Source organism: Phasianus colchicus, unplaced genomic scaffold, assembly GCF_987193195.1.
Source record: "Phasianus colchicus unplaced genomic scaffold, bPhaCol1.hap1.1 HAP1_SCAFFOLD_51, whole genome shotgun sequence".
NCBI classification, from domain to species: domain Eukaryota; kingdom Metazoa; phylum Chordata; class Aves; order Galliformes; family Phasianidae; genus Phasianus; species Phasianus colchicus.
This window is the reverse complement of record NW_028325229.1, coordinates 140,224-157,538: the sequence shown is the minus strand read 5'-3', so window position 1 is coordinate 157,538 and position 17,315 is coordinate 140,224. Positions and strand designations below refer to the sequence as shown.

At 43.6% G+C, this 17,315-nt stretch overlaps 1 protein-coding gene across 14 annotated transcripts; it reads left to right on the top strand.

Moving 5' to 3' along the window:
* Positions 1–239: 239 nt before the first annotated feature.
* LOC149911917 (uncharacterized) lies at positions 240–16,572 on the top strand. 14 transcript variants are annotated; one of them, XR_016462683.1, is made up of 20 exons: positions 240–438; positions 1,508–1,575; positions 2,052–2,150; positions 2,915–3,067; positions 3,720–3,950; positions 4,330–4,483; positions 4,772–4,964; positions 5,555–5,645; positions 6,422–6,629; positions 7,134–7,312; positions 7,402–7,577; positions 7,882–8,005; positions 8,260–8,999; positions 9,427–9,565; positions 9,739–9,836; positions 10,359–11,595; positions 12,930–13,103; positions 14,872–15,626; positions 15,913–16,044; positions 16,485–16,572. XR_016462683.1 is itself a non-coding variant. In XM_090133016.1 (19 exons), the coding sequence occupies exons 13-18, from the start codon at positions 8,919–8,921 to the stop codon at positions 15,027–15,029; spliced, it is 1,887 nt and encodes a 628-aa protein (XP_089989142.1). In that variant the 5' UTR covers positions 240–438; positions 1,508–1,575; positions 2,052–2,150; positions 2,915–3,067; positions 3,720–3,950; positions 4,330–4,483; positions 4,772–4,964; positions 5,555–5,645; positions 6,422–6,629; positions 7,134–7,312; positions 7,402–7,577; positions 7,882–8,005; positions 8,260–8,918; the 3' UTR covers positions 15,030–15,049; positions 16,485–16,572. The 14 variants fall into 14 exon arrangements, 3 of the variants coding, with proteins under 3 accessions (XP_089989142.1, XP_089989141.1, XP_089989140.1); XR_016462681.1 differs by lacking the exon at positions 16,485–16,572 and having other exon boundaries at positions 8,260–8,418; positions 8,879–8,999; positions 15,913–16,478; XR_016462680.1 differs by lacking the exon at positions 16,485–16,572 and having other exon boundaries at positions 8,260–8,735; positions 8,879–8,999; positions 15,913–16,478.
* The last annotated feature ends 743 nt before the right edge of the window (positions 16,573–17,315 follow it).

Here is a 17,315-nt window from a genome sequence, read left to right as displayed (position 1 = left end):
ACGCTTCCGCTCTCCGCGGCGCGTCGCTACGGGTGAGGAGAGCGGCTCGGTACGCCTCACCGCGCCGAGCTCCGTAAGACGCGCGAGGGCAGGCCGGCCGAGGACGGGACCGGCGGCGCGCGCAGCCCCTCGCGGCGCCCGGCAGCCCGCGCCGAGCGGCCCGACGTCCCGCGGCTCAAAGCGCCGCCGCGCGAAGCGCGAACCGGCCGCTCGGCGCCGCGCATGCGCCGCCCCGCGCTGTGACGTCGCGCGTCGCCGCGGTCGGCAGGGAGGGCGTTCCGCCGCGTGCGGCGGGGAGCTCCCTTAGCGGCGCGCGAGCGCCGGCCTTCCGCCGCTCCCTCTCGCTCGCTCCCTCTCCCGGCCATGGCACGGCGCACGAGGCCCGAGGTGGAGCGGTACGTCGCCTCCGTGCAGGCCGCCGCCTCCTCTCCCAGAGCGGTGAGTGCTACGGCCCGGCCGGCGCCGCCGGCGGCGCTCCCTCGGCCTTCCCCGGGCCGCGGTGGGGGCCGCTCCCCGCCCGCCCCGTCCCTCCGCCCCTCCCGCGGGTGCCGGGCCCGAGGGCGGGCTCCTCCGGCGGGGAGTCGAAGCCGAGGGAGGCTGCCGGCGGGCGGGCGCGGAGTCGCCTCCTCGGAAACGCGGTTCGCCGCAGCTGCGCGCCTCGGAAAGCCGCTGAGCCCTCGGCGGCTTCGGAAGGAGCCCGGCGGCGGGGCGGAGTTCGGCTCCCTCCCGTTCCGTGGGCACGGTCCCCGGGCTTCCGGCCTTCCCTCTCTCGAGGAGCCGGAATAGGGAACGCGTGCCGTTCGGCTTTGGGCTCGTTTGGCCGCTGTGCGGCTGCTGTTGCCGTGGGTGCGACGGCGTTGTGAAACGCCGGCAGGAAGAGAGGGAGAGGCGGGGGGAAATAGCTCTGCTGCCTGCGTTGGTGGCTGGGCAGCCGGGTGATCCCCTGCTCTCTGGAACGACTGGCTGTGGAGCGCGGTCGGTGATGGAAGTAGCTGCTGGTCTTCCTGTTGCGTTGATTTTGGAGAGGAGGGTTGTGCGAGGCTGCCGGCGTTTCTTTTGAAGTTCCTTTCCAGCCCCGTTTACGAGGAGGCGGGGCAGGCGAGAGAGGAAGGTGACAGAAGCATGGACAGGAGGAGCTTGATTTGTGGCATTTGTTTTCTTCTGCAACGTAGATAGGTTGCAAGAGAAACAGCTTGTATGTAGCTGACCCCATTCTCCTCTCTTTAGTCGGAAGTGTGCTTGTGAAAAGTAACAAGTGTGAGGACTTGCTTTGCTACTAACCTCAGTTTCGCTTTGGTAGCCTTTGCCAGTTACTGGGAAGAAATGTTATTTTCTTACTCCTGTGTCTTTCAAAAACAAAGCCCAGACTACAAGGAGTGAACTGGAGCTGATAGCTGTGAAGACACCTTTGGAAGTATTATGCACCCCTGGAAAGAAGGGTCTCCCTACTCAATTACTTCAAAAGTACTGTATATTTAAAATGTACCTTTTGTTTTTTTTTCTTCAGAGATCGTTAAAAGGATTCTTTTTTGCTAAGCTGTACTTTGAGATAAAAGAATACGAACTTGCTAAGAGGTAATAAACGTTACGTATGTTGTTCTGTTCTTTAAAGTGTGATGGGAAAGCTAAATGAAGTAGAGTGGAGAAATGAAGACCGTTGTCATGCTGTTTTAAGGTAGCAGCAAATGGGAGAATGTGGTGCCATTTAAATCTTCCTAAAACAGCAACTTAAAGCATGGGTAGTTGCGTGGTGCTGTAAAAACCCATCCAGTAGAAATGTCTTGTATGCCATCGTGTTACGTCCTTCCTACAGTTTCTGTGAGCTACTGCTTTATTTAATGAAGGCCAGTGCTTGCAGGCAAATATGCAACATCTGTACGTGTAGCAATAATGTTGTGCCTTACTTGAAGATCTAGATCAAGCCCCTTGAACTAAATACAGCTAACTGTCCTGTGTGACAGATTAAAGTCCCACGTTAGCTGCAAGGTGTGGGGGGACTTGTAATACTGAGGAATACTGATCCTTCTGGTTTTTCTTTATTTACTCTGTAGATATACATCTATTTATCTCAGTGTCCGAGAGAGAGATCCCAAAGCTCACAGATCTACGAGGCTCAGGATAACACGGAAAAAGCTTTTGGGTGTTACAAGGTAAGCACCTCACTCACCTCCCTGATGTCCTGCTTTATTCCTTTGTAAATGGACTTGATCTTTGTGCTTCCTGCTCTGATAGTCTTCTTCCCGCTGCCCTTTGGACTAAGAATATGTGAGCCCTGTAGAATTCTGCAGTAGGGATTATGGTGACAGCAGTAATCCGGCTGCTACTGAAAGACTGGACTGAGAGTGTTTTTCAGTTGCATTGTTTGTTTTCTTGTTAGCGGTGGGCTTTTTGTTTGTTTGTTTCCTCAGAGGTAGAGGGAACGGGGCAAATACAGTTCCGATTAGGTAAGCATATAAATGTGAACTTCACAGTCTGTGTTTCATTATTCGGGCACCGGGGAGGGAGAGGATACACACAAAAGTCTTGTTGCCAGCACAGTGACTGAGTGCCATCAGTCTTTGTGACTTAATTCTGTTTTCCGGAAGCCTCCGTATTAGGTTAGGCTAGAGATACCCCTGGTCTGGCTGTCTGAGTAGAGCAGCAGCGGGTGGTAGAGGAGCTGGTTTTGACATTGTTTCTCTTACGGTGTTCTGAATTCCAGCAGTTGTCTGGGTGTTACAAACCAATGGTGGCCTTTCAAAAGGGAGGCTTTTCTTAAAGCAGTGAGAAAGTATTTATTGATAGTTCTAATTTGACTTGCTGGGTCTGTTTAATGGGGGACATGTTTGACATGTTTTCTTTCTTGTTCTACGTGGACTGCAAGATCAAGTTACTAGTAACCTTTTTTCTTATGTGTATGCATGGGGAAAACCAGCGTTCTGTGGAGCTGAATCCAATGCAGAAAGATCTTGTACTGAAGATTGCAGAGTTACTATGCAGTAACGACATCGCTGATGGAAGAGCAGAGTACTGGGTTGAGAAAGCTGCCAGGCTCTTCCCTGGGAATCCTGCTGCTTACAGATTGAAGGTAAATTCCAGCTTCTGATCTCTGTTCTGTGCCTAGAAGAAACTTCAGTTGCGTCAAGCGATAGGAAAACCATGGTAGTAATATTATCCAAGAGGTCAAGATTAGATAGGTTAAGTATTGTCTCTATTATATGACTACACTGCTTTCTAGTTTTTTTTAATTTGAGTTGAAAACTGTCAAGTGTAGGAGATGCTGTTATTCCCTAATACTGTGTAAATGCTTTCAGTCATACAATCTCACTTTTGTACAGGTGTTAGTTTTCTGGAGCACAACTGCAATGAAATTGAAGTCTTGAGAGGCTTGTGCTTTGGGATTTTTTGTGTGGTTATGTTATTTTATTTTATTTTTTTAGACAAGCTGTTCTGTATTGACGTGTGGCATCTTTGAACCAGATGGTTTGACAGTCTTAACTTAGCATCTAACTTAGCATCTACAAGATGCAAACTCTAAAGCTTTGGGTTTTGGTTTTGTTTTTTTTTTTTTCCCTCACTTCTAAAATGTTTGTCAAACTCTCTGTAGCACCTACCAGCTTTCCAGAGCAGTTTGAGTAATGTAGTCTGTAATGGCAATGAGAAAACAGTCAGGTAACGTAGTTGCTGAAGAGGCTCTCGTAGAGAATGAAATTTCAACGTGTTGCCTTCGTATGTGATAGGAGCAGTTACTGGAGCGTAAAGGCGAAGATGGCTGGAATCAGCTCTTTGATATGACTCAAACCGAGCTCTATGCGAGACCAGACGATCCCTACCTTAACATCAGACTGGTTGCTCTCTACCGTTCAAATAATAGATTAAGAGATGCTGTGCTTCATTGTCAGGAGGCGGAGAGGAAAATACCTGTAGACTCCAGCTTGGAGTGGTGTTTGTGCGTCGTAAAGACATTTGAGGTATTTAATCATGTTTTGATCCTGTCATAATCTCCCATGTCCTTGAAACCGGTGTTATTCTCTTAGTATCGTTACAATGGCAGCTAATTCTCAAGTGGCTTAACTCCTTTAAATGTAATGTCTGCGGAAACAATGATTTATTTAGGATTTTCTTAAGCCTTAAAGAGTTGTTTAGTTTCTAGCTGAGGTACTAAGTTAGATACAGCAGCTCCATCAGGGAGGGAATTGCTGAGGCAAATAGTTCCTGGAATTTTGCTGCTGAAGAATACGTTAACATCTCACCTGGGAAACTGGATTATGTAGCAAGATGTTCTGGAGAAACTCTTGCCTTCATAGAAGGATGGCGGTTCCTCATTCTGTGATGAACTTTATTCTTTAGGAATATCTTGAATCAGTACGAGACTTGAAGGCTGATTAAAAAAAAAAAAAAATTGGAGAGCTGTCAAGAAGGATCATCTGCTGGCCTATTCTAGCTTGGTTAAAATGACGCTTGCTTCTAGAGATGTTCGAGAAAGCAGAGGGGCCCTTGAAAGGTACTCTTTTAACTGTTTTGCTTATTTAAAAAAAGAAGAAAAAAAAAGGAAAAAATTGAATATTTTTCTGGGTCACCGAACTTCTAGCAGGCATCATTTTCAGTGAGTAGCTGTTTTATGGATGGAAGAGGAGTTCCTCTGTACTAACTGCAAAGAGCAAATGTTGCTAGGCTTGATCCGCAAGCTGTGTCTGAGCTAAAGGCCTCAGAGAAGACTCAGTGATAGGGGTCTAGTATAAATCCTGGGAGACCAGGACTTGGTTGAAAATGAATCTTTTCTATGTTCCAGTTTTGATCGTGTGCTTCACTCTGTGAAGCTGTGTGCGAATGGACCTGATGAGCTGTCTCGTACCTTCCTTGAAATGAAAGGACACTTCTACATGCACGCTGGCACTTTCCTGCTGAAAACGGCCCAGAACAACGAGGCACAATGGAGAGATGCATGTGAACTCGCAGCATTGTGTTGTCTGAAAAGTTTCCACGTAAGTCACTGTTCAGTTTGTGCCTGTAATTGTTGCAGTTCTTGGATGCTCTCACTGTACGCGCACTGAACGCCTGCATTCCAAAAACTAACTACTGTTTTTAAGGCTGTCTCCTGGCCAAATCTTACCCTTCCATACTTGTTTAAAAGATTTCAAGTACTGTGAAGAAAATCTCATCTGTTTCACTTGTCAGAAGTAAAATGACTCTTAAGGGCTAATGAGTGTGTTTCCTGTAGACTATTCCCTTCTCTGTAGTGCAGCTAAAATAACTAATATTAAGGTTAGTGGTATGGGGGGGAGGGGAATGACCTGAGTAGCTCTCACATACTAATTGTGTAAGCAGCAGAGCTTGATCAAGCTTAATTCTTTGCTTTATGGAATAAAATCAGCTTTCCCTTTTGCACAAGTGCTTGCGTTCAAAACATCGCTTTCTCTTGTGCGCTCTTACAGCTATTTGCAATTGTTCAGTTACTCACCTTGTGTCCTTTTCAGGAAAGAAACAAGCTTGTTTCCTAACTTTTAAGACTAAATGAGGGTGAGTTGTTTTTTGTTGAGAAGAAGCTGTAGCAATTCTTTTCTTTCTTTGCCAGATTCCTAAACCAAAGTCAAAACTAATAAGAGGAGATCGTGCTGGGCAAGATGCGCTGGAAATGTTGGCCTGTGACCGAAAAAGCCAGTCTGGTAATAAAAACTAAGAATTATAAATGTTCCGTAGTTCCATTTTATGAGCAGTTAATGTCAGAGCTAATGGCTTGTTAAAGAGCACACTTGGCGTCTTGGAACATGCTATCAAACGTTCTGTATTTTGGCTACGTATGAAATACAAAAGAGCGGTTTGATCCTGACACGTAATGGGCTTTTTCTTTTTATTTCCAGGACATTAAGATAGAATTTAACTTTCAGTGTCTCCTAGTCTGCTGGTTTCTGCCTACTAATATACTATTTGTAAGCATTGCTAGTCCCAAGTATAAAAGAAAATATTGCTCCTTTCCTGTCACTTTTGTTCCCTTCTTTGTTCCAACAGGTTTGGTTTGGTGCATTTTTTTAAAAATTTTTTTGGTGAAGCCGAGGTAGTTGTTTTCAGTCTTCACTATCCTGTGGGCTCTAGATGAAAACAAAGAAAACACCAGGCATCAGGCTGAATTGTTCCTGAATAGATGAGACTGACAGCTACTTATTTTGAAGACAATTGCAGTGTCATTATAATAAAAATACACAGTAATTCTGGAGAACTGGATTTGAAAATGCCTTGGGACTGCTGTCAGCCCATATGCTAAAAGGGTGACTTAATTATAGGGAGAGTGTAAGTTAGAAATTTGTATTTGTAAATTTGATTTGTAAATATCATAAGGGGAAATCTAGATTCCCAGCCTAAAGCAGCAGGAACAGCCCACTGCATCAAATATTGTAGTCCTTGTTTAAGTTGAGTGTTCTTATGTGACATTACGTTTTTCTAGGTCATATGTTGCTGAACTTAAGCCACGGCAAGGAAGACTTCTTGAAAGAGATTGTGGAAGCTTGCAAACAGAAGTGGTTTATTTACATTGTTTGAAAGCCTGTTTGGGAGTGGAGCTTCTAAAGAGAGGTCTTTTCTCAGCACAGATGATATGGGAGATGTCAGTCCCCAAGCACCAGAGCAGGGAGAACTGAGTAAATACAATATTGGTAAGAGATGCTACTTAAACTCAACGTAAGCATGACTCTGTATTAGAGGTTCTTCTACAAGTGCTTCATCTGCAACAAAAGACAAGTATCTGTAATAGCTGCTTGTGGTTGCCCTAATCAGAGGGTGCTTTGCAAGAAGTTTCACTTTCAGCTGTAGCTGAGGGGCAGTATCATCATGCCAGGTTCTGAAGAATTTCTCACATACTTCCTGCTTCCACACTGTTGTCTTCTGGTCTGCTCTGACTCATTTCCAATTGAAGCTGGAAAGTGCTTGTATGCTGGTGAGTGCTGATAGGAAGGCCCACATTATTTATGTGTAATCTATGAACACAGGTGACAGGCATAAAAATGAAATAATTCCAGGATGAATTGTGAACTAATGATATCTTCCCATTTTTTAGGCTTAACTTGATGATGAAGTCTGGCTTTGAATTTGAGTGTAACAGGAGTAGAATGATACCTTTCCTAACGAGGACGCTTCTTGCAACCCTTGTTTTTGCATAGGTGCTGTTTGGATGCACAGTGGTAGTCTCCAGCACCTTGCATGGCTTGGCTTGCAGTGGAATTCCATGTCAGTGTTATTCCCGCTGCGCAGATCATTACAACAACTCTTTCACTTGCCCCAAGAGACATCGAGACTGGAAACAGATGCTCCTGAGTCCATTTGCCTGTTGGACCTTGAAGTAAGCAAGCTTCCTAAGTTCTTAAATGCATTTAAATGCCTGTTTTTTGCTACCTAATACCTTCTGTTTGTTTATTTTCACCAAAACAGGTTTTTTTACTCGGGATGGTGTTCACTAGCAACTTAGAACTGCAAGAGAAGTTTAATACTCAGCGTGGCACACATCAACCTCTGTTCTTACCATTGCTGCTGTGCAAACAGTTCTGTACTGAGAAGCAAAGATCCTGGTGGGATGCTGTTTGTGCTCTTATGCAGAAAAAAACAAAGTAAGGCTTCTTCAGTTTGGAAATATTGGAACCAACCTTCTAGATGGCTTCTGAATTGATTCCCATAGGTTGCGTAAAACTAGTTCCTTTTGTTTGACGTCCTTTAAATGTTAAATGTTTTTTGCTGTAGGGGTGTGAGATGCTGAAGAACTTTATAAAAATGGGCTTTACATTTCTGACAGTGCATTTGTAAAGAAGAGCTAGCTTAGGACTGAAGCTGCTTGTTATGTTCATCAAACAAATGACGTGTGAACAGATGAAAAAGAGGGAATACTAATTGAGGAATATTTCTTTTGATATTCAGACCAGACTCGGCAACCAAACTGAAGCTTCTTGTACAGCACGGAGTAAGTACTGTGTGAGCCCTGGAGAAACACGGCCTTCAGCCTGCCTTAATTATACATTGGGCAAGAAGTCTGCAAAAAACAGTACGTTAAGATTATCTGTAAATAAGTATCATCTGTTTTTCTCTAATTTTGCAAACTTAATAGACTAAATAAAATCAGATGAGAATGTAGTATTGAGAACTGCTGCTACTAATTTTGATGGGATGTCATGCAAGGCAGTTGCTCTAGTCAAATACTCTTACCTCACTACTCTCAACTGCATCAGAGAAGAATAAGTATGAATAACACTCTATTTAAATATTCTGCGATAGTTTGAATTTCTCTTTCTTCAACAGGGCGTTAGCCTTAACTCCCACGACCAGAAAGAATATATTGGAAGAAGCGTCTACTACTGGAAGAAAATTTTGCTTAGCTTGAGAACTATCAAAAAGCACAGAAGTATTCCCGAACCTGCGTATCCTCTCTTCAGACATTTCCATAGTGTGGACACCCAGGTACTGATGGATTATTCAAAGATGAGAGTAAGAGGGGTTGTATGTCACAGGCTTACATATGAATTGTTAGCTGGTTGGTTTGTTTTTTGTTTCAGTTGGCTTTGTGTGTTGATGGGTTGTGGTTGGTTTTATTTTTTTTGTTTTTTTGTTTTTGTCATTGTACTGCTACTACTGAGATTTGGTAGTATCTTTCTGTTGAACTTCTGAGTTTTAAAACTCTGATTGGAAGATACTGAACTGCCTTAGTACCTCCTCCTATTTGATTACTGTATGGGAACTGCTGAGTCAAGGCCTGAACCTCTGATTAATCACCTGAGGTGAGCAATGAGTCAGCCCTGGGAGCACAGGTGAAAGCAATTCACCTGTGCTGCAGGAAGGGGTGGAGCCTGGCTCCACCTCTCCTAGACCCATTTAAGAGCTGACTACAAGTGGGGAAGGATCTCTCTCTCTCTCTCTTCAGAAGATCCACTCCACTGGAGTTTCCTGAGTGAGCCCACGATATGGGTCAGCAAGTGGAAGCTTTAACGGTAAACAACTTGAGTCACTATATTCGATGCAGAACAGTTGATCTTTTTGTTCTGGTAAGTACTTTGTGACCCAAGCATTGAACTTCACTTACCAGGCTACCTCTTAACTCAGTGAAGAGAACTGCTATAAACACCTGCTTAAACTGAGTTCAAGAGTAAAACTTTGTTGCCTACAAACTCTGATTTGGTACTCAGATATGGGAAGTAATCCTGAGGATTGTGCGTGCAGAAAGTTGTGCTTTCTTCAGCTTAGCTACTTTGTTCTGGGTTTATTTCTAGCTTCAGGGAACAGTCTCAGTTTCGTAAAGCATAGGAAGATCATAGATTATTGCAGCACTTAACTCATCTTTTTTTTGTGTGTGTCTCAGACCTTGAACATGCTTTAAAATAGCAGAGGAGCGTAGGGATCATTCCTTAGGTTTCCTCCAAATACCGATGTAATACGTTTACATGCTCTTAATTGAAACACTGTCTTTAATAGAATGAAATATGGGAAATGAAACGTAATAGTTCCAGTGTAAATGTATCATCTCACTGCTGGCCTGCTGGAAGCTATGAAACAGGTACAGTGTCAGATGGTTATCGGAGAGCACAAAATCTTCATGAAGCTCCTTTAAGGGGTAAGTTGATGCTGAATTTTTAATTGAACACTTAGCTAAACGGAGTAAGACTTCTTAAAATGTTTCTGCAGTGTTCTGAGATGAATGAGTAAAACTGGTCCCTTGGGAAAGTTCACTCAAGTCAGTAATCACAAAAACTGGATATAAACTCTTTTCTTGGTGTTCCTTTTCAGTTGCTACCTCTGGCCCATCTGTTCACTGTAGCCAGTCACCTGCTTGTAACTCACAGTCTCTTCAAAGAACTGCTGCAACCAGTGTAGCACCAACAAAGGTGAGGACATACGAATCTGCTCAAGCCATTTCTACTGATGTGTTGAAAACAACTGGTTTTGATTCTGTGTGTAGCAGGATATAACTGCGGTTCCCGAGAGAGCGTTTACTAAACTTGAGGTCTGCTGGAGACAGGCAGAAAGTTCCGTAATCAGCTAAGCTTTGGGATATTGGGTTTGGGAGAAACAGCCAGCAAAGCATGTTTTTAACCTGCTAACATATGTCCTCTGCTCGTTGTCTGCAATGTTCTTTTCCCCAAAATAGTATGGGGGCTTGATTTTTTTTTTTTTTTTTTCTTTTTAAATACTAAAGAAAAATGAGTCTATTCAGCTTACGCTTCTCCCCAGTCTGTGTTTTCAGATACCACTCAAGTTTTGAACGTATGATTTTAGTTTAAACTGATTAGAGTTGAAATGTAATTTTACGGTACGCCTTGCTATTAAGAGTGCGTGTTGCATGGGCTTTAGCACCCTAATCCCTTTTCCTCCTTTTCCACAAGGAAGTAACGGTGCTTTTTCTTTAGGCACCTGTCTGTGGCATGGATGGACTTGCACCTCAGCAGCGTAGATACACTCATCAACAAGCAATCCGCACGCCACCTCTGCGAAACACTTGCGCTGCTGTGTTTCCTCAAGACACGTATGGCGCACCTTTGCATTTTGATGCTCCATCTGCTGGAATCATTTTGCCTCGTGGTGGTGGTGATCGCTACAACTACAGCCTTCCACAGGCAAGCACAAATCCACCACTGCCTGAACCAGGCTATTTCACAAAACGTGTGGTTTTAAAACCTCTAGAATCCAGTGTTAGTGTCGCACAGGACAAATTGGGATCTGCCTTTGCTAAAAAGGAAGGCCAGTGGAACTGTGACATCTGTTTAGTAAGAAATGAACCCACTGCCCCAAAATGTGTTACTTGCCAGAATACAAGCAAAACTAATTCAGAAGTATCTCTACAAGAATTTTCCTTGAAACTTGAAGGGAAAACACCAGCATGTACCTCTCAGAATCTTGCAGATGGTGAAGCAAAGCCTGCAGAGGAAGGATGTAATTTTTCAATGTGGATGCCTCTCGGTGGATTTAAATTTGGTATACAGGAGTCCAGTAAAAATACCGCTAAGAAAGATGATCCATCCAAAGAGTGTACAACTGACTTGACAAACATGGATGAAAAAGACAAAAACGAACTGCCTTCAAGTAGTGGAGTTACACTCCAGTCTGAAGAAACAGCAGACAGGGACAAGAGTGAGCACACCCGTGAGAAAGGCACGTTGGTAACATCTCATGTTTCTCGTACGAATGCAGCCAAAGCATCTCCTTGTGGTAACAACGCTGTAGCTGTGCTGGAGGAAGCTACCAGGGTGAGAAGCGACCTCGGCCATGGTAGTGATGCTTCTGATGCCACCGTAGAAGCTTTAGAGGTATCAAGCACCGCTGAAACGCCAGCAAAAACGGAGGTTTCTGCTCCGAAGTTTGTATTTAGATCTGAATCTGTCAGGAGCGTTTTCAGTAACAAAGAGACATTCCCGTTTGGGAATACTTCAGCCCCCGGCTCCCTCTTTGGATTCAGCTTGAATCGTCCAAGAAAGAGCGATGAAGGAACTTCAGCATCTCGGAAAGCAGAGCAGGAAAAAGCGGGAGTAGCTGAACCACCCAAAAGCTGTAGTGCTGCTCAGAAACCTTGGGAGAGCGAGGCATCCCAGCCGGCTCCTTCGGCACAGGGTGGGCCCTCCAACTTCTCGTTTAAAATCCTGGAGAAAGGTGAGTGTTAATTGAACCAGTAATTTATTCAAGTGTGCAGCTCATTAGTCAGTCACTTGTTAATGCTGGTCATTGTGTATTACTTCTTCTGTCTTAATAGTATGTCATTTCTTTCAGTTCTAATGCACGTCTGTGAATCTTCAAATCCTAGACGTTCAACTTGAGTAAATATGAAGTTGTAGTTCTTTGCACGTAAGAACAGAAGCGTGCCTTATGCAGGACTCAGTGCAACTCTGTAGTGAGAAAGGGAGTTGCAGGTAGGATTTTGGAATCTGTCCGGGGCGTCAGAGTTGATCTTAGTGTTGCTTTTTTTTGTAGGGAAGGAGTTTGGTACTGCTAGAACCAGGAGATGCTAATATTGTTTAAACAACGAGGCGTTTAAAATGTCAGGGTGAAGTGCTGACAGTGCATTTTTTGTGTTAAGCTGGCAGTTATTGTGTTCAAGGCCTCGCTCTGACTGGTAACCTACGAGAACAGCAGTTGTGCTTAAGCTTCAACTCAAATTATCCCTTCAACTAGGAGGCATCCTTCTTGTCTGCTTCCATTCCTTTCCAGTAACTTCACATCTGTCGCTTGAGCCTTTGTTTGTCGTGGTTTTTCTTCTTGTACTTCCCAGAAGTGTTGTGAAATAAGCTCTATTCAGTCTCTGGTTAATACCATCTGGAGTTCCAAATGCTCAAAGTTCATCGGTAGCACACGCTGCTGCTGACTGCTTTCTGTTTCTTACTTTCTTTTTCAGTCCTTGGTTTTGCTTTTCCTCTGTAGATGATACCCATATGGCTCTTCTCTGTAGCTGTATTTTGTTTGGCGTATGGCCATCAATAATTCTTGTAACAATATGAAAATGCTGACCTGTTCTTGGTCTGAGACTTGAATTTCAAAAGGAAAGTGTATAGTGCTACTAGAACCAACAGACAACATTTACAATATGTTTACAATATTTAAATTGAGAAAAACTGTCATCTTCCATTTGGCCAGTCACTCTTTCTGAGGCTGTGAGTGTCTGTGTACTAACAAAAGGTGGCACGTATTGAGCTTCCAGAAATATAAGTAAATGTCAAAGGAAGCTAGTTTTTGTAGTGGCAGTTGCAAGATTGAAGTCTTCATTATTGCATGGAGGTTCTTTGATAGCAGCAGAAAACCCAAGTGTGATGGATTTACAGTTCCTTGGTTATCCTGAATGAGTGTCTTTTTACATAATGATGTTATTTCAAAAGCTCTACATTTAAGATGTTCTGAATATCGTTAGGTTACTTTATAACGTATGTGCCAAAAATGATCACAGTATTTAGCTGTCTTATCAGCTGTTTTCCACTAACTTTTGTGCTTTGCAGCAGGCCCCCTAGTCAAACGTGAATGTGTTACTGCTTGGGAAACTAAATCTTCTGAGCAGAAGGCTAACGGAGAAACTCCACAGGTCCCTTCTACGTCTGTCTGTGGCTTTAGTAGCAGTGCGGAGGATGCCAGTCCAGAAGGCTCTCAGAAAGAAGTAAAAACTCAAAGAAAAAGTACGAGTCAAGTCTTTACGAAAGTTTAGGCAATAAATTTGCAGTATTATCCTTAGACTATTTTCACTTAGTGAGAAATAAAGCGTCCGGCAGATTAGAAACTACTTGGCTTGTTTGACTGTGTCTCAAGTCTGTTCTGGCACTGGAACTATGGTACTACTAAGAACTTAAGTTTCTCCGGGAGAGAAAGGAAACAGCTTTGCCTCCTAAAGTAGAAACAGCTTTGGCTAGTAGAATTCCTCCTAGCAGGTATGTAAGAGTTAAGTGATTTCAGAGCAGTTTCCAAGGGAAATGGTGCTTGTTTTGGAATCGTACTGCTTCAAAGGTACTTCAGTCTCTTGTTGAGTCAAAGCTGTGTGTGTTTTAAGAGTGATGAAGAATGTCTGAAACCTTCCAACAACAATTCTTGTTTGTTTTTTTGTTTTTCCCCAGTTGTTCACTTCCCTTAATCCCTGTTAGTTAGCTGTTCTGAAACATTAGTAGCACTATAGGAAAGTTGGAGACTGAGAACTTACTATCATGTTTTTACTGTACTGCTGTTGTAAATAAATGAAGAAATTTATCAATTTCTGGAAGGGAGGGAGGGGAGAGGGGAAATGTGGCTTTTTTGGAGGGAGTCATTATTCTTAGTGTCCAGACTTAATGTAGTTTGAAGTTTGTATCTTAGGCTCTTACGGCTTATTTGCTTACTGTTTTATTAATCGTACTGACTCAGTCTCTACAAGTAAGGAAGAATTACATACTCCATCAACCAGTGAAGCAACAGCAACAGTATTTGTGCAGTCAGCTGCCAGCAGCGGAGAAGCAGAATCCACAGAAACTGCTCGCGTGTCAGAGAGTTTACCAGGAGGTGGTGATACAGCTTTTTAGGAAGTAGAACAACTTGCTTGAAGAAGCCTGATGTAGCTTTGTAAGGCTTAACTCAGTTGTTCATGTCTGGATTTCGTGTTTAACCTTAGTATGCCTAATAAGAGGAGAAGCTTGCAATGACTGTAGTCTTCTAGTTTGGCTTCCTGTAAAGAATAGAACTTAATTGCAGGTTAGTATAATGACTAAGCAAGACTGATGGAGCACAAAAAAACAGTATGTAGTGTCCTTTAATTGGAACAGTTAATCTGATGAAGTCTGCAAAATGTTGTCTTCCTCTTTCTGCAATATCTTGTCTGCCTTTCCTCATCCGTTAATCATATTACGACGTCTGTTGTTTTCTTTCTTGCCTTGCCTGCTCTCTTTCTCCTTCAGAAATGCTTGTCTGTCACATGTTTCTCCAGTTCTTTCAAGCTTTTCTTTAACTGTGGAAGATGTGTTAATTGAAGGATGTTAAAAGGCAGTAATGTGCACATATAAAGTGAGGAGGATACGCAGCTGTGAGGCCTCCATTTATTATTTTCAGTTGATTCTTATTCTGATCAAATGCCAGTATTAAGTTACTTAGCAGCCTTCATAAGGGGAACACCTGGAATGCTAACAGTGCTGGGTTATCACTCAGCACATCATTCAGCAGACCTGAAATTTCACTGGGAAATATGCCGGCACACTTGATAGCTTAAAAATGAATTTCAAAGGCTGAAATCTGTTGGGCTCTCTCCTTTTGAGAAGGCAGGGCTGTTTGGTCACTTCAGTGCATGATGAGTATAGAGCTGTGGGTACAAAGCCACTGAAGAAAGGAAAACATCGAATAATTTTGGATTATGATGTCAGAATTGTAACAGTGTTGTTGGTGACAACAACTTCTGGGGAAATCACGCGTTACTGTGCTGTGTTTTAGGTGGAGGTAGTCTGGAGAAGAAGATGAAGGAATTCCCTTCAAAGAGAGGGCGAAATTTTACAGTTGGGCCAGAGATGCTGCTCAGTGGAAGGAACGCGGTGTTGGAGAGCTCAGGGTCCTCTTCCATACACAGAAGAAGTGTTACAGGATCCTTATGAGAAGGGACCAAGTTCTTGAGGTGTGTGCAAAGCATGTCATCGCTAAAGAAATGAACTTAGTGCCCTCTGAAACATCAAACAGTGTTTTAATTTGGACAGCTACAGGTGATGCTGGTTAGTCGGTTGAGTGGTTTTTACAGTTCTTTTCAGTATCTTCTGTAGTTTGTTTGGCTTTGTTTTACCCTGGAGATTATACAGAACAAAAGCTGCTGATCTCTGGCTGCAGTGACTAGAGCTAAGGAAATCTCGGATTTGTTTTCAGATGGTGAAGTGAAAGTAGAGCAATTTGGGGTCAGAGCTAAAGTTCAAGAACTGGCCAATTCTTTTGAGAGGAGATTTGAAGAATGCCAGCAAAGCTTGTCAGAGCTGCAGAAGGGCCACCTCTCTCTGGCAGCGGAGCTGTCAAAGGACACCAACCCTGTTGTTGTGTGTTTTGTTTCTGCCAGTGACGAACCTGTAGGACACACAACCACGGAGCTGCTTTCAAATATTGTCCCTCGAACAGCTGAAAATTTCAGGGCCCTGTGCACAGGGGAGAAAGGCTTGTGGGTTCAAGAATACCACATTTCACAGAATAGTTAGTGACTTCGATGTCAGGTAAGCTTAATGTGAAGGCTTTTCATTGAGAGAAAAAACCCTTCTGGGCTGCAGCACTCCATGAATCCTGCCTGAAAGTGGGCTTTTCCAGTTCTTGAATGTGGTGAGAGTAGCCGAAATCAGCAGGGCTGCAGTCAGCAGCGATGCCTCAAGCTTTCCCGACACTTCTAGAGACCATCGCATTTTATTCTTGGAAAGCTATGACTTCAGGGGAATGCCACAGACTTGCATGTTAGACTTCGTTTTCTTCATACCTGTTATCTGCCTGATCGCTTCTCTTTGGCAGCTGTTTGATCTGTAGGCTCTTCAGAGCCGGGTGTCAGCCTTTGGCAGCAGCAGGAGGCGGAGCTCCCGACGTATTGCAGGCAGCGTTTGCGCTGCTCAGGGCCTTGGCTGCAGCGTGCGTGCAGAGAACAGCGTGAGTGTTTGGCATGGCTGTGCAGCAGAGAATATGAAATGGTAGTTTTCTCACTTCCTCAGTGCCTCCCAGCACAGGACTCTGTGGTAGATCAGAAATTGGTGTGCGTGTTGGATTTGCTGTTTAGCAAGTGCATTCTCCTGCTGTATCTCTGTGTGTCTTTGTATTCTACTGTACTTTGACTGCAGGAGTTTTCTCGCAGGAGGGTCAGGGCCATCCAAACTCAGTTCTGTTGTGCTTTGAGTATGGAGCTCTTTCAAGCCTTGATTCTAGGCCTAGTGGAGTAGAAGCCAACACTGTGTGAATAACAGTTGAAAAGTGTCCTTTTCTAGAAGAGGAGCAAGGCAAAAATGGTGATGTAATTCTAGCGATTCAGTTGCAGGCTTCTTTTAACTTTGTGTAGCATGGCATTTTACATCCTGTTACTGTGTTTCCTACAGGTGAGTTCGTTATTGGTTGCGTTACTAAAGCTGTGAACAACCACTGGAAGTGCTTCTGCTGTGATATCTGCCAACAAGTATTGGCAGGAGTTGGATTCGTCAAGAATGACGGCAGGTGGGTCTTCACCCTTCCTTCTATCACTGGTAATGATGAAAATGGAATGACAGTTGGGAGGGATGGTTATGGTTCCTAAGGCTTTCCTGCTGAGATGGAGTAACCAAAGTGTCTTTTATGAGAAAAAGGTCTAAGAATGCATCACAAAACTGAGAGTGGATATCTTAAAATGTGTGCATAAAATATTAACTACTTGTCTACTTCGACACCGGATTTCCTGTCAAGTGTGTGTTGTACCTGGTGATGTTTCAGGATGAGTAGGATACACTGTGGTAGACACTTAAAAACAAATCAGATGCAGAAGTTTTGTCATTTTTAAATAGGTTTTTATTTTCCCAACATGGGTTCCCCAATTTGAGTCCAGTTTATCACCTTTTTCACTAATAAATGCGCTCATTTCAGTGGGATCCTTCACGGTTTGTTTTTTTTTTTTAAGTAAACTGTGTAGCCATTGATTTCATGCTTTTAATGCAATACACGTGGTTATGTAGAGAGTTAGGGCCCGTTTTGCCATCCAGCTTCCAATCTAAATTTCTGAAGAGGCTGAGGGTAAACATGGGAGTGGGGCGGGATGAAAGTCTGCAATTTGCAGCACAGGGTGGTACCATAGGAAATAGGAAATCTGAGTGCAAACTTGCTTATAGCAGCAAAATGATTGACATTATTTTTCTAATACAAAGGGCAGAAAATTGGTTGTCTTCAGCTGCTTCAGTCAT

Bases quoted from the DNA above. Each gene is read 5' to 3' on its own strand.
- LOC149911917 (XM_090133016.1), top strand. From the start codon at position 8,919: ATGGGTCAGCAAGTGGAAGCTTTAACGGTAAACAACTTGAGTCACTAT. The intron at 9,566-9,738 runs GTAAGTTGATGC...GTTCCTTTTCAG, and splicing joins TCATGAAGCTCCTTTAAGGG to TTGCTACCTCTGGCCCATCT. The intron at 13,104-14,871 runs GTACGAGTCAAG...GCTGTGTTTTAG, and splicing joins AGTAAAAACTCAAAGAAAAA to GTGGAGGTAGTCTGGAGAAG.